Source organism: Littorina saxatilis, linkage group LG5 (assembly GCF_037325665.1).
Source record: "Littorina saxatilis isolate snail1 linkage group LG5, US_GU_Lsax_2.0, whole genome shotgun sequence".
Taxonomy (NCBI): domain Eukaryota; kingdom Metazoa; phylum Mollusca; class Gastropoda; order Littorinimorpha; family Littorinidae; genus Littorina; species Littorina saxatilis.
The window spans coordinates 62,043,199-62,058,198 of record NC_090249.1 but is presented as its reverse complement, the minus strand read 5'-3'; the positions used below and the strand labels follow the sequence as shown (position 1 = coordinate 62,058,198).

General features: G+C 46.0%; 1 protein-coding gene across 3 annotated transcripts in view; it reads right to left on the bottom strand.

The window, feature by feature from the left end:
• Positions 1-15,000, bottom strand: part of LOC138967659 (inactive tyrosine-protein kinase transmembrane receptor ROR1-like) — a 515,394-nt gene that overhangs the window by 269,999 nt on the left and 230,395 nt on the right. For all 3 annotated transcript variants that reach the window (XR_011456014.1, XR_011456013.1, XM_070340295.1), the window contains exon 3: positions 5,122-5,182. Coding sequence is in view for 1 of the 3 variants with exons in the window: in XM_070340295.1 (XP_070196396.1) it covers positions 5,122-5,182 (61 nt within the window). In the remaining 2 variants the exon portion in view is untranslated. The remainder of the gene's footprint in view (positions 1-5,121; positions 5,183-15,000) is intronic.

Here is a 15,000-nt window from a genome sequence, read left to right as displayed (position 1 = left end):
ACTCTAACATTTCCTTTTTATCGGCCAATCACACGGGGACCATTATTTGCATCTGCAGCCACCTCGGCCAGGTGTCAGCCCATCAGCAAAAGTAATAACAATAAACCTGGACCGGAATAAAACGTGGAACCTGCACGAATCGGCGGCTTTGGTTTCCTGACATGAGAGTTCCAAATTCCTTTGAATATCCCCAAACATGCGAAGTTACAAGCTAGGTAAATGTAAGGTAGGTTTCTGCGATGACAAATCGTCAGCCTTTGTGTGTCGCACACATACTCCATGCCTGTCTGAAATACAATAGTGAATACGCAAACTGGTGTCAAGCCAGCATGGAGAAACAACTCTCTGCTTGGGAAATATGGTTCAGGTGTCGAGAGACGTTTGGTCTATCACTCTCAGGTAGCGCGCGAGGGAGGGGTGGGGCGGGGCGGGGTGTTGTGGGTGGGAGGGGGGGGAGTCAGAGACCGTTTCCTGTTTACCTGTACCTGCGCGCCACCTCATCATTGCTCCCAAACCTGTGTCACCTGCCCCCAGCCACCCACACCTGTCCCCCATCACAGCGCATCCTCAACTCCACTGCTCCCCCCCCCCCCCTCCCCATGCCGTCTTCCTGTGACTCTTGTGAGTTTGTCACCTGCAAGGAATTGTTTTCACCTGTCCCCCGCACTCTGTGAAGGAATACCTGGCATTCTGAAGCTTATCGCCGATGTTTCAGCTCACAACATATGCAAAATGGATTAACATCTTTCTGGTCACAAGAAAGAAAGAAGCAAACAAAAGCAACAACCCCAAATCAAACAAAGCTATGGACTTAAGAGATAGTGATGATACTCTTGAAACTGTTGGACGTTAAACCTTTCGTAACACCAACAATCCTACACAATACTCCCGGTCTGAGGGCGGGGGTGGGGGTGGGGGTGGGGGTAGGAAGGAGATGAGTCAAGATTCAGCATCTTTTCAACTTAACAGAGAAAGTGATGGGTGATTTTTATAAAGTAGTGCCTCTAGTTCTACAGCAAGCTGAAATCGACACCAAAACGCCACACAAAGCCGGTCAATCAAAATTCGCAGGCTTCTGTTACTTAGGAGTACGAGGGGATAAGAGAGAGGAGGGGGAGAGACGAGGGGGAGATAGGAGGGGGGGGGGGGAGAGAGAAGTGGTTAATCGGGAGGAACAGTAGGTGTCAAAGACAATTGCAGGAAGACGGAAGAGGAGGAAGCAGCACCTGCTCACCTGCCCACCTGCCCACTTGACAGCGAACCTACCCCTACCTCCCAACGTTGCACAATGCCGCCAACGGTCTTCGTTTTGAGTGGGGGAGGTGGGGGTGGGGTATGGGTGGGTGTGGGGGGGGGGGGGGCGGAAGAGAAACCTTGAGGGTGATGGGTTAGGGTTAGAGTTAGTTAGGGTTAGGGTTAGGGTTAGGGGGATGAGGGATGAAGGGGGCACCTTGAGTCAGTTGAGAGGTAACTTATTTGGAAACGCGAAGAGGAAGTTTGAGGAAGCGAAGTGGGAAGGGGAGGGAGGGGGTGAGAGATGGGAACAGAGGGGGCATGCAGAAGAAACCGAAAAAATGTGGTGGGGGTTCGGGGTGGGGGATGGGGGGTAGGGGGTGCATAGACGTAAGATCTCCAGTAAGTGCCAGAGGGCGAGGTCTGAAGAGAGTTCAAGTTGACACTTGTTGGCTGTGAGTGTGTGAGGGAGGTAAGGGGACAGGTGTGTGTGTGAAGGGGGGGGGGCGGAGGTAAGGGCGCTACCATTTATCAGTGTGGTTGTGTGTGTGTGTGTGTGTGTGCGCGTGCGCGTGCACGCGTGGCTGTGTTGTGTGTGCAGTAAAGCTCCATTGCCTTTATGCAAACATCACTTCAAAATATAACCGCAGTTTGTAAAACTACTCATTGAACAATTATAACGCAAAACTATGAACAAGTCAAGTCAATACATTTTATATGCAGTGGACGCAAAAACCAATTGCTGATTACAAAAGAATGCTGCTCGGAGTGCGCGAGGATGAGGAATGTATGACGGCTTACTAGCGTCAAAACTAAAAATTAGTAATTAACCCGTGAAAGTTACTAATTTTCACGAGAAAATTACAATTATGACGTGAAAATTACTAATTTTTACGTGTTAATTACTAATTTTTAAGTGTTCATTACTAATTTTCAAGTGTTAATGTCTAATTTTCAGTTATAGCTCGCTTCCTGACGGCTTACTAGCGCCAAAACTAAAAATTAGTAATTTTCACGCGTTAATTACTAATTTTCATGTGCCTCGTGACTGTGGGGGCTCAATGCGCATGAGCGACTGTTACACAGGCCAGAGCAAAACATCCTTCGATTCGAAACTTTTCTGGTCCATAGTTCTTTAATCCGATGCACATGTGTAGATAACCGTGACATACAACTGTCTGTCCGACAACTTGTTGAATAACGAATTCTATCGTAAGATATTTGTGAAAGTGTGTGAGTATCGATCGAAGAGATCCGTCTGCTAGTGGTCTGACCTTTAACACATGTCCGGCCGGCCGCCATTTTTCCTCTCTCGGTTCGATCATTTTCGGATCGATTGTCCTTCACTAATACACTACAAAGCAAATTTATGAGTGTGGTAGTGGAAACAAATATGAGGTACGTCTGTCTGCCCGACAACTTGTCGAATAAGGAATTATATTGAAAGATATCTGTGAAAGTGTGAGACCACAGCCGATCAAAAGTCCGTCTGCTACGAACAGCTTCGATTCGAAAATGTTCGGGGTCGATTATTCTTTTCTAAGATACCCAAAACAATGTTAAGGAAAGCGCTATTGCAGAAAACTGTGACATGCATCTTCCCGTCGGATAGCTTGCTCGATAAGGCCTTCTTTTAAAAGATATTTCAAAAATAGTGTGAGAGTGATGTTTGCCGGACGTTGAAGCCTCTCAGTGCGGACTCTTAAAATCCGACTACTGTGACAATGGTAACCCTAGGTTTTGGCACTAGTAAGCCGTCATAGGAATGACCAGAAAACGATCTCAGTTGTGGGGAGGTTTGTTTGTTTGTTTGTTTGCTTAACGCCCAGCCGACCACGAAGGGCCATATCAGGGCGGTGCTGCTTTGACATATAACGTGCGCCACACACAAGACAGAAGTCGCAGCACCGGCTTCATGTCTCACCCAGTCACATTATTCTGACACCGGACAAACCAGTCCTAGCACTAACCCCATAATGCCAGACGCCAGGCGGAGCAGCCACTAGATTGCCAATTTTAAAGTCTTAGGTATGACCCGGCCGGGGTTCGAACCCACGACCTCCCGATCACGGGGCGGACGCCTTACCACTAGGCCAACCGTGCCGGTAGTTGTGGGGAGGTGGGGGTTAGGGTCCGGAAATAGCTGTAACACGAGATAAGATGTGGGTAGTGGGGGTGTGGGAAGGGGGAGGGGACGGAGGGTCACCTAAGGGCGACAAATCAGGTCTTAGAACAATAGACGGACAGGAAACAAGCACATAAAAAGGGAGGTAATCTCATTGGCGCGCATTATCGATCGAGTTGACGGGGCGCTCACAGTTGCTTCCCTTGTGTAAAACAGCGCTATCGTCATATGGGGGAACCACACGTTCAATGTTGACATAGCGACCTAATCTCCCACTCGACACGCGGACACGTTGCTTTTATTGCCTCTCCCTCTCCTTCTTCCTGCGTATCTTTCACGCACGCACGCACGCACGCACGCATGCAAACACACACACACACACACACACACACACACACACACACACAGACTGCTCCAGTTATATGACTGCCACAGTTAGCAGGCTCTGAATGTAAATCACCGCAACAACTGGCGCAAATCACCATACGGCCCATTTTCCTCTTCCATGTCAAATATCACACAAATGCAGAATAAATAAATAATGAGACACAAAAAAACAAAAATCACCACCAGCGAAAACAACAGAAAGAGAAAGAGAGCTAAAACTGTTTATTCTAGATAATCCTGCATCATCATCATTATCATCATCATCATCATCGTGTGCAGGGCGTCAGTGTTTTTATTTTCAAAAGATAGTCTCATCCGCGAGGAAGGCTCAGGAAACCGTAGCTTTAAAATTAACATAAGTACATTTTGCTCACAAGGGGTTTCACTGACTCTTTGAGGAGTAACATTTAATGAAATCATCAAGCAACCAATCCACCAAATCTAAAGTATGATGCCAACGCTATGCGGATATGGATCGGAACACAAGCGCCATGAAACGAATAGCGCAGGGGAGGCAACTCAAGTAATGGGATTGCCTGTATAAAAACCTCATGATCTGCGGTTGTCCCCCTTAGAACATCTCTCTCTCTCTCTCTCTCTCTCTCTCTCTCTCTCTCTCTCTCTCTCTCTCTCTCTCTCTCTCTCTCTCTCCTTTTTTCAACAACAGCTTGTATGGCCAAACCTATACAGATAAACATAGAAGCTGAGTCTTTCTCACAGACACAACCCGATACAGACACAGACAGACAAACACAGACAGACAACATACACGCTGACAGCCAGACAGATTGAGAGGCAGACAGACAAACCTACAGACAGACAGACACAGACAGACATACACAGACAGACAAACCTACACGCTGACAGCCAGACAGATTGAGAGGCAGACAGACAAACCTACAGACAGACAGACACAGACAGACAAACACAGACAGACAACATACACGCTGACAGCCAGACAGATTGAGAGGCAGACAGACAAACCTACAGACAGACAGACACAGACAGACATACACAGACAGACAAACCTACACGCTGACAGCCAGACAGATTGAGAGGCAGACAGACAAACCTACAGACAGACAGACACAGACAGACAAACACAGACAGACAACATACACGCTGACAGCCAGACAGATTGAGAGGCAGACAGACAAACCTACAGACAGACAGACACAGACAGACAAACACAGACAGACAAACATACACGCTGACAGCCAGACAGATTGAGAGGCAGACTGATGAACATACAGACAAACAGACCAACATTCCTTCATACATACATGCATAATTACAGCCAGCCAGCCAAACAGACCAGCAAAATGCACAATCACAAACAGCAATGGAAACACACAAACAAAAGAGGGGAATCTTACCTTGAATCCAGGTAATCTTCGTCAGAGTCCATTCCTAATGAGTCAAACGCTTGGCTGTGAACTGAAACAAACAGAGAAAACAAAAATGAGAAGATGTTATGAATTAATATATATTTTACTGAACGAAACTGTTCTCCATAATGAACAGAACGTTCACCTAATCCATAATCACAGGATGCGATCACTAAGTAAACAAAAAATATACCCCCCCCCCCCCCCGAAAAAAAAGAAAAAAAAGTAAAAAAAGAACCCACTTCATATATTAGATAAATATAGGTCCCTGATATACCCAAGCAATACTGTCATGAACTTCCTTCAAACACCACACCCACACCCATCTGAAAAAAAATCCCCAATCTCAAAATGATTGATCTCAAACACAGGGGCAAAACATACATGTCTGCGAGAGATATAGTTTGAGTTGGATGGAAATGCTAGAAAAAAGGAGTGGCACAAAACCCGAGTCACTGTTTACACAAAGCACACACCTCGCACATGTGCATAAAAAGGGACAGAACTCTTGTGACGAGGGAAAAACGGCGCTCGGCACCACGACCCGTAACTCCGTCTAACCCTCCAGATCGTAAACTATCATGGATTGCTCCCCTTAGCATACGTTCTTGGCACACACTGCTGACTGCAAGAAACGGGCACCGCAGAAGCGAAAGACGCAACGTCAGCGCAGAATATGCTAGAACTATGTTCTAAATGCGCTGAACAGCGCTATCAAAGGCACTGCGAGCTCTGCAAAAATGATATCCATTGAGAAAGGCGAAAGGGAAACCAGACTGAGCCAGACGACAAATCACAAACATTACGTATGCCAAAATAACACTGCCAATAGTTTCTCCAGGCCTGTTAGGGTGAATAACATTCTTCTCTGTCGCTCTTTCTCTCTCTCTCTCTCACCCCCCCCCCTCTCTCTCTCTCACCCCCCCCCCTCTCTCTCTCTCCAAGAAGCATCTTATTGCGAGCCATTCCCCAGAGGCTGTAGCTGTGAGAACGTTGCCAGTAAATTTAAAGTCAGTCACATTGGATTGCGAGTGACAGCACCTGCTTGGTTCAAGGCCATGTCAGTAATGACCCTGCAGCAACAACAACGATGAAGACTACGACGACGACGATGACGAGGGTGGGGTGTGGGTCGGTGTGATTTGGAGAGCGGGGGGGTTACACTTCCAGCCGTTACAATCAACTCAAGGTTACAATCGATGACGACAGACATTTTTTAAAAATCCATCATTTATAATGCCGACAATTGATCAGCACAAACCTCTAATACCAACTTTCAATGCCAGATTCCACGCATCACAAAACACAATCAGGCAGCCGCATTTCGTCCTCGGTGGAGGAAACAAACGACGTGGTGTCAATGCGTTCTCCGCTCTAAGTAACGCTATGCCAATGATGGTGATGAGTCTTCCAGAAGGCAACCAACCGTCGTCACGAGAGTCGAGAGAGAGAGAGAGAGAGAGAGAGAGAGAGAGAGAGAGAGAGAGAGAGAGAGAGAGATGAGAGAGAGAAAGAGAGAGAGAAAGAGAGAGAGGGGGAGAGGTGGAGAGAGGGAGTGAGTGAGAGAGAGAGAGAGAGAGAGAGAGAGAGAGAGAGAGCGGGAGGGGGAGAGAGGGGGGGGGAGAGGGAGAGCGAGAGAGAGAAAGAGGGAGAGAGGGGTAGAGAGAGAAGTAGAGAGGGAGAGAGAGATAGGGGAGAGATTGTGTGTGTGTGTATGTGTGTATGTGTGTATGTGTGGGGGGGGGGGGGGGAGAGGGAGAGCGAGAGAGAGAAAGAGGGAGAGAGGGGTAGAGAGAGAAGTAGAGAGGGAGAGAGATAGGGGAGAGATTGTGTGTGTGTATATGTGTGTATGTGTGTGTGTGGGGAGGGGGGGGGGGTAGGTGTACTGTGGGTCATAAACAGCTCGTAGACATGTCAGTGGCGGTGCCCCCCAGTGGTGAAACATTGAGTGAGGAACACTTCCCCGTCTCTTTACTTCTCTTTAACCCGCTTGAGTCGCGATAACTGTGTACTGAGCTACAATAACTCCCCGACCAATGATCTTCACACTCACAATGTATATAGACAGGCAGACAGACAGACAGACAAACACACAGACAGACAGACAGACAGACAGAGTCGCGATAACTGTGTACTGAGCTACAATAACTCCCCCACCAATGATCTTAACACTCACAATGTATATAGACAGACAGACAGACAGACAGACAAACACACAGACAGACAGACAGACAGACAGACGGACAGACAAACATCCAGAGCAAGGAGAGGTAAGCGAGAAAAGAATGGGCCAGAGAGCTCCTGGGAACAGAAGGGAGATAAGCGAAGTAGGGACCGACAACCCCCGGGGTGAGATATTTTCCAAGCATTTGATTTTGTGTGTCTTCTTTATGAGTCCCCCTTGACGGGAAGCGGGGCCATTAGGACGCGGCAATCCACATGGCATCTGGAGCTATGAAGCAAGCCGCCATCGTCTGCACTCTCAGCGCACTTCCAGTCTTCCACACACGCAAATAAACAACAAACATTTTCACAGATGGCCCGTACCCAGTCTATATTACGTAACGTGTATGTTACAAAACGCGGCATACACAATTCTAAACACTGGAACCCATACTGTTCAAAAAGAATCGAACAGCAGAGTCCATGGAGGTCAAGCGGAATGCAGTGACCACATAACACGACGCCACCCCCCCCCCCCCCCCCCCCGTCCCCCCTGCACACAACGTGAACATATCCCACGTGCAAGCCTTGGCAGGTCTGTGGCGCTTTCCATCATGGTTTTCACGGGGAGGGACCCAACAACAAATAGACTGTCAACTTTCCAACATTCACAATAAAAAACAAAACAAGCAAGGTATGTTTATAGGAACGTTTAATTGTGACAAAACTAACGCTACAGTGATTAAATGGTTGGGTTTTGTCACGATGACACGTTCCTTTAACATACCTGGCTTGTTTCACGGGGAGGGACGTGTCTTTAAACGGCCATGTTTCGCATACACGGTGCTAACTCGGATTGCATCTGAAGTTCAGTACAAACACATCTTGTGACTCCGCCCCAAAGCTCGGCATCATTGTAACAGTAATTACCGCCCCAAAGCTCGGCATCATTGTAACAGTAATTACCGCCCCAAAGCTCGGCATCATTGTAACAGTAATTACCGCCCCAAAGCTCGGCATCATTGTAACAGTAATTACCGCCCCAAAGCTCGGCACCATTGTAACAGTAATTACCGCCCCAAAGCTCGGCACCATTGTAACAGTAATTACCGCCCCAAAGCTTGGCACCATTGTAACAGTAATTACCGCCCAAAGCTCGGCATCATTGTAACAGTAATTAGCGCCCCAAAGCTCGGCACCTTTGTAACAGTAATTACCGCCCCAAAGCTCGGCACAATTGTAACAGTAATTACCGCCCCAAAGCTCGGCACCATTGTAACAGTAATTACCGCCCCAAAGCTCGGCATCATTGTAACAGTAATTACCGCCCCAAAGCTCGGCACCATTGTAACAGTAATTACCGCCCCAAAGCTCGGCACCATTGTAACAGTAATTACCGCCCCAAAGCTTGGCACCATTGTAACAGTAATTACCGCCCCAAAGCTCGGCATCATTGTAACAGTAATTACCGCCCCAAAGCTCGGCACCATTGTAACAGTAATTACCGCCCCAAAGCTCGGCATCATTGTAACAGTAATTACCGGGTCTTGTATCCCCCGGCAAGGCGGGACCAAGACGCAATCATGGGGATGTTTTGATGTTCCAATCGCTTGTTTACACCATCAAGTCTCCCTGAAAGTCAACATACCAACCCCCGGCGCCCCCTGTATACAGGCGGCTGAACCGTTCAAAAGAGCGAGAGGAGAAACGAGCACAACACAGGAAGAAGAAAGAAGCATTCAAACCGTGGTCCCTGATACACATCAGAGGCTGCAACACTGCTAATGTCCTCAACAACAACTTTGTAAAGACCCGGCCTGCCTCGTAAAGATGGCTGGAATTCACAAATAAACTTGCCATTCTCTCAGTCTCCGTCGTTCGCTCTCACTCTCTTTCTTCCGATTCGCCGAGCATCAAACAACTTCCAAGGGATTTTTCTGAGTGTGTAGCCATAGAAATACCCCAGATCGTTTTGATAGGGCTTCTTTTATTCTGTGACTGGTTAACAAATAATGTCGCACAAAAGGATTGGTCTAAACATCAAGGAAATACAAAAATGGTGCTCAAACGTCAAGAAACTCATGAAACTTAAAAAACGTCAAGAAACTCACGAAACTCAAAAACGTCGGAAAAATTACAACATATTGCACAAAAACAGCCTGAGAACGACTTGCTGATGACAGTGCACGCCCCAGACCACGTGACACCATTGTCCCTGATGGTACACTTATAAAACTAGCTTATTTAGCTCCTGCCAAGCAACACATATCGGTCGCTGGCAACATGCAGAGTTAACTGGCAACATGCAGAGTTAGCTGGCAACATGCAGAGTTAGCTGGCAACATGCAGAGTTAGCTGGCAACATGCAGAGTAATGAGCCCCAGCACTAAACACAAAATGTCTTGATGGGTTGTTTAATTTTTGTCCTCAAATAAACGTTCCAAAAATGTTACCTTTCTTGTTTCTTTGATTTGAGTAAATGTCTTGACTTGAAATGGAGCTCATTTGTGTCATCATAATTATAATTGCATGAATGACTGAAGTAAACAAGAAAGGTGTGTTATTGACAAGTTTATTTGTGACAAAACGTCGTTACGTTGACTGATCTTCGACCCAGTGGTCTTTTAAGTCGACAGACAAGCAAACACTAATAATAAAGAAAATAAACTTATTTTTGAATGTTGGCAGTCATTTTGGTTTTTGGATTTATGATTGCATGTTTATTTGTGATGACTAATTGCAGTCTCATCATCCCAACGTTTTAGACACCCTCTGTGAGGCACTATCTCCTGGCTGACACGATGGCGGTCCTAAGAACACAGGCAGGCTTTACAGGAGTGAGTCGATCCATAATGAATGAATGCAAAGTGGCCTCGACACTCTGTGGCCGCGTAAGTCTACTGTACATAATATTAGCAAGATCTAGATCAGCACTTTTGAGGACGTGTACGGGAACGTGTACGGGTAACGTCATCAAATCTAGTTTTTACGTCACGCGTTTGCCAAGATCTGCAGTCTTGGTGGGAGCAAAACAACGTATGCATTTGGAACATTGGAGAAAAAAGTGAGTCACGGGTGACGCAATATCTACACGTACAGGTCTTTGTTACACGTTCGACCATCTAGAACACTGTAACACACAGGCCAAAGTGAGCGGCACTGATGGGGATTTTTGATTTTGAAGCACTAATGAGAAAGTGACTCTGACTATAGGAGTAACAAAAAAAAAAACTTGGCAAAGTAGCTTTCTCGTTTGTTCGTGTGTTTGATTGTTCGTGTGTTTGTTATTGTTTGTTTGTGTTCTTCCTAAACACCCAGCGACGTCGCAGTATTCCAGGCGGAAAAAACAACATCTCGTGATGAGAGAGAGAGAGAGAGAGAGAGAGAGAGAGAGAGAGAGAGAGAGAGAGAGCGAGAGAGAAACAGACAGACAGACAGACAGACAGAGAAAAGAATTGTCTCGTGAGCTGTCCAAGCCACAAGACACAGGTGATGTTTTCTGTCCATACAAACCACCACCCGCTCTCTGTCGCACCTCGTCACGCACCACTGACCCCCCATTGTGCAGCCAGCGGAACGTATCAGCGCCGTTACACTGGACACGGGTCAACAACCCAGGTGGACATTGTGGTCATCATCTGCGTGTTCGTTTGTCTGTCTTGTATGTCTGTGATTGCCTCTATTTCTCTCTGTCTCTCTCTGACACACACACACACACACACACACACACACACACACACACACACACACACACATACATACATGCACGCACTGTTGTTGAACTTGGTGATGTGGTGTGAGGAGTGACCAGCTGACGGCCTGTCACAACACCCCGACACGCACGACCGGTCAGCCTCAAACTCACCACTACCTGCTTTTTTGGGGGAGGGGGGTGTACTCAGTGACAAAGACACCACAGAAAATGGAGGTAGACCTGGATTAAAACAGATGTACAGTTATTGTGACACAGACCTCTATTGCACATCCAGAGCTGTCCATTTACTTCAAACAAGTGATCGAGCGAACAAAACACGTCAGAGTTTCGTTATTGTTCTCTCAACTTTCTTTACCCTCTACTCACTGCCTTTTATTTTGACAGAAGAGAATCTTGCCAGTCAGTGCGATTTCCACTAGCAACCTTGCTCTCTCTCTTCCCTTGCAGTGGCGCGCCCTGGCGGGAGACCTGGCTATTTCGGGCTGATTCAGGGGGGATAATGGCAGAGGTCGCAGAAACGGAGGCTGCCATTACAGCCACAACACAGAGATGTAAACACGGAAATGAAACCGTGGCCTACAAATGTACAGCGTCTGTGACGAGATGAAGGGGGTGGGGGCCACATGTCGCTGTTGTTGCAGTTGTTGATGAACTTTGTAAATTAACTAAAAGCCATAACTTTGTAAATAAACTAAAAACCTGCTTCTTGCCGTAAAGCCTGATGTTATTTTGGCGAAGTCGATTTCGCGAAGTCCTCTTTACGAAGCTTGCTGCATAAAGCTTTGGCACTGAATTTTCGGTAAAAAGACGTCGGGAAGTCTTTACGAAATCGACTTTGGGCTGAACTAAGGAAGGCCTTAGATGGATGCGTTGGGGGAGGAAGAAGTGAAGTCCAAACTCTTGAGTCACGTGGCGAGAGATACAGGCCCAACACTGACTCATGCAGCCGACAAAACATGCGCATGAAGCAGGTTCAAGTTGAAACATGGTGGCAACCAGGTGTCTGTCACGGTGCATATAGCTACAGAAAGCGGTCATGTTGAACTTTGGCGTTGTAAGTTGATAGATCATTCCACTGCAATTTAAGCCTCCAGTTTTGAAGAACCTGCTCTTGAAAGCGCATCAAGCCAGATCGATACCTTTGAAGTTACTGAATGAACTGTGACTTTCATTTACATGGCTTTTAGAACGAACAAATCGGGACAGTCATTTTTCGAATGATGAGAGACAACTCTGTCGATATTACGGATGCCTTCTTTCGTAATTTTCGTCGATCAAATGACAAAATTAAATAATTATGCTAAATTTTGAAGCTCACTCCGTCAATTAATTTCACGATTTCTTTGATATGATTAAAGGGACTTCTATTAAAATTAAGTAAATAATGCCACCGGGTTGTGAGCTCTGAATGTACAACGCTAAAGTTCGACATTACCCAGAAGGCCGTTGCCAGGAAGAGGGTAATGTCGAACACACACACACACACAACCTCTACAATGACAGCCGGTCTATTGTCACTTTTTTCTTTTCTCTTTCGTCTTCTTCTTTCTTCAGACAGAAGACAGGGCGGGAGAGGGCAGACAGCGAAGCAGAAGGAGAGGTGTGTTATCTGTCCATCTGGGACAGGTAGGGGGGCAGGTGAACAGGTACAAGTCAACAGGTAGTCAGCTTCCCACCTCTCACACAATACATCAGGTAAACGCCACAGTGCCACACACAGCGTGTGTGTGTGTGTGTGTGTGTGTGTGTGTGTGTGTGTGTGTGTGTGTGTGTGTGTGTGTGTGTGCGTGCGTGCGTGCGTGTGTGTGTGTGTTTGTGTGTATGTGTGTGTTTGTGTGTGTGTGTGTGTGTGTCTGTCTGTGTGTCGTGTATGTGTGTGTTTGTGTGTCTGTGTGCGTGCGTGCGTGTTTGATGGCGCAGCAGGATATCCTTGCGCTGGTCTACCCTGCTGGTCTACCCTGCTGGTCTACCCTGCTGGTCTACCCTGCTACCTACGTGAACATCAAAAGCAACGCCGTCTTATAAGTTAAAATCACATAAAACCATTTTGCATTTCGTGTGATGCAGGAACAAACCCCTACATTCTTATCCTTTACAACAAGTTGGCAAAACTCAAGTAGACCATCACTTGACTGTAATCAGCAACACATAAAACAGGCCATTCATTCGCTGGTAAATCAATTTTTTCCAACACCTCCCATGACTGCCATAGTTTAACAAAATAAAAGGCCAACTTAGTTTTTCTTTTATAAGTTTGACAAACACAAAAGCTGAAACGAAAAGTAAGAATAAGTTTTGGTTTCCATATTTGGCAAAACATGTACCAGCTGTTGACCAGAATTTCCTTTCAAATTGATGGGCTTTTTTTGAACAACTGATCGATTCGCACTCTATATTTTGCTCGACCGATCTAGTGCGGCCCCCTCTCTTTATTTAGATTTTCCATTTCCTGCCTTCTTCAAGTTTGTGTAAAAGTGCTTGTTCTTTCGTTTCATAAATAAATCAGACGTCATGAGATTGAACTATGGACGGAGGGGGAGGCTGAGGGTGGGAGGGGGACAAATCAATCCCCTCGTGTGTCAGATTGTTATGGAATAAACTTCGTGACATTGTGTGGTGTGTGTGTGAGTGTGTGTGTGTGTGTGTGTGTGTATGAGTGTGTGTGAGAGAGAAAGAGAGATAGAGAGTGAGAGACAGAGTGAAAGAGGGAGAGAGAGAGAGATGTAGGGGGGCGGGGTGAAAGAGAGAGAGAGAGAGATGTAGGGGGGCGGGGTGAAAGAGAGAGAGAGAGAGAGATGTAGGGGGGCGGGGTGAAAGAGAGAGAGAGAGAGAGATGTAGGGGGGCGGGATGAAAGAGAGAGAGAGAGAGAGAGAGAGAGAGAGAGAGAGAGAGAGAGAGAGAGAGAGAGAGAGAGAGAGAGAGATGTAGGGGGGCGGGGTGAAGTGATATAGGCATTAAAGAAGGAAGAAAGCCCTGTTTGTGTGTGAAGGTGAATGCTGTTCACCACTCAGATCGCGTCGACAATATGCATGGCACCCAGCGCTTATGGTGGCAAAACACACTGTATGCATTACTGCTTGTCTGATATAGACTTCTGCCTCCTCATTATTTTTTACATTTAGTCAAGTTTTGACTAAATGTTTTAACGTAGAGGGGGAAATCGAGACGAGGGTCGTGGTGTATGTGCGTGTGTCTGTCTGTCTGTGTGTGTGTGTAGAGCGATTCAGACTAAACTACTGGACCGATCTTTATGAAATTTGACATGAGAGTTCCTGGGTATGAAATCCCCGAACGTTTTTTTCATTTTTTTTTTATAAATGTCTTTGATGACGTCATATCCGGCTTTTTGTGAAAGTTGAGGCAGCACTGTCACGCCCTCATTTTTCAACCAAATTGGTTGAAATTTTGGTCAAGTAATCTTCGACGAAGCCCGGACTTCGGTATTGCATTTCAGCTTGGTGGCTTAAAAATTAATTAATGACTTTGGTCATTAAATATCTGAAAATTGTAAAAAAAAAAAAAAAAAATTATAAAACGATCCAAATTTACGTTTATCTTATTCTCCATCATTTTCTGATTCCAAAAACATATAAATATGTTATATTTGGATTAAAAACAAGCTCTGAAAATTAAATGTATAAAAATTATTATCAAAATTAAATTGTCGAAATCAATTTAAAAACACTTTCATCTTATTCCTTGTCGGTTCCTGATTCCAAAAACATATAGATATGATATGTTTGGATTAAAAACAGGCTCAGAAAGTTAAAACAAAGAGAGGTACAGAAAAGCGTGCTATCCTTCTTAGCGCAACTACTACCCCGCTCTTCTTGTCAATTTCACTGCCTTTGCCATGAGCGGTGGACTGACGATGCTACGAGTATACGGTCTTGCTGAAAAATGGCATTGCGTTCAGTTTCATTCTGTGAGTTCGACAGCTACTTGACTAAATGTTGTATTTTCGCCTTACGCGACTTGTTCTCTCTTT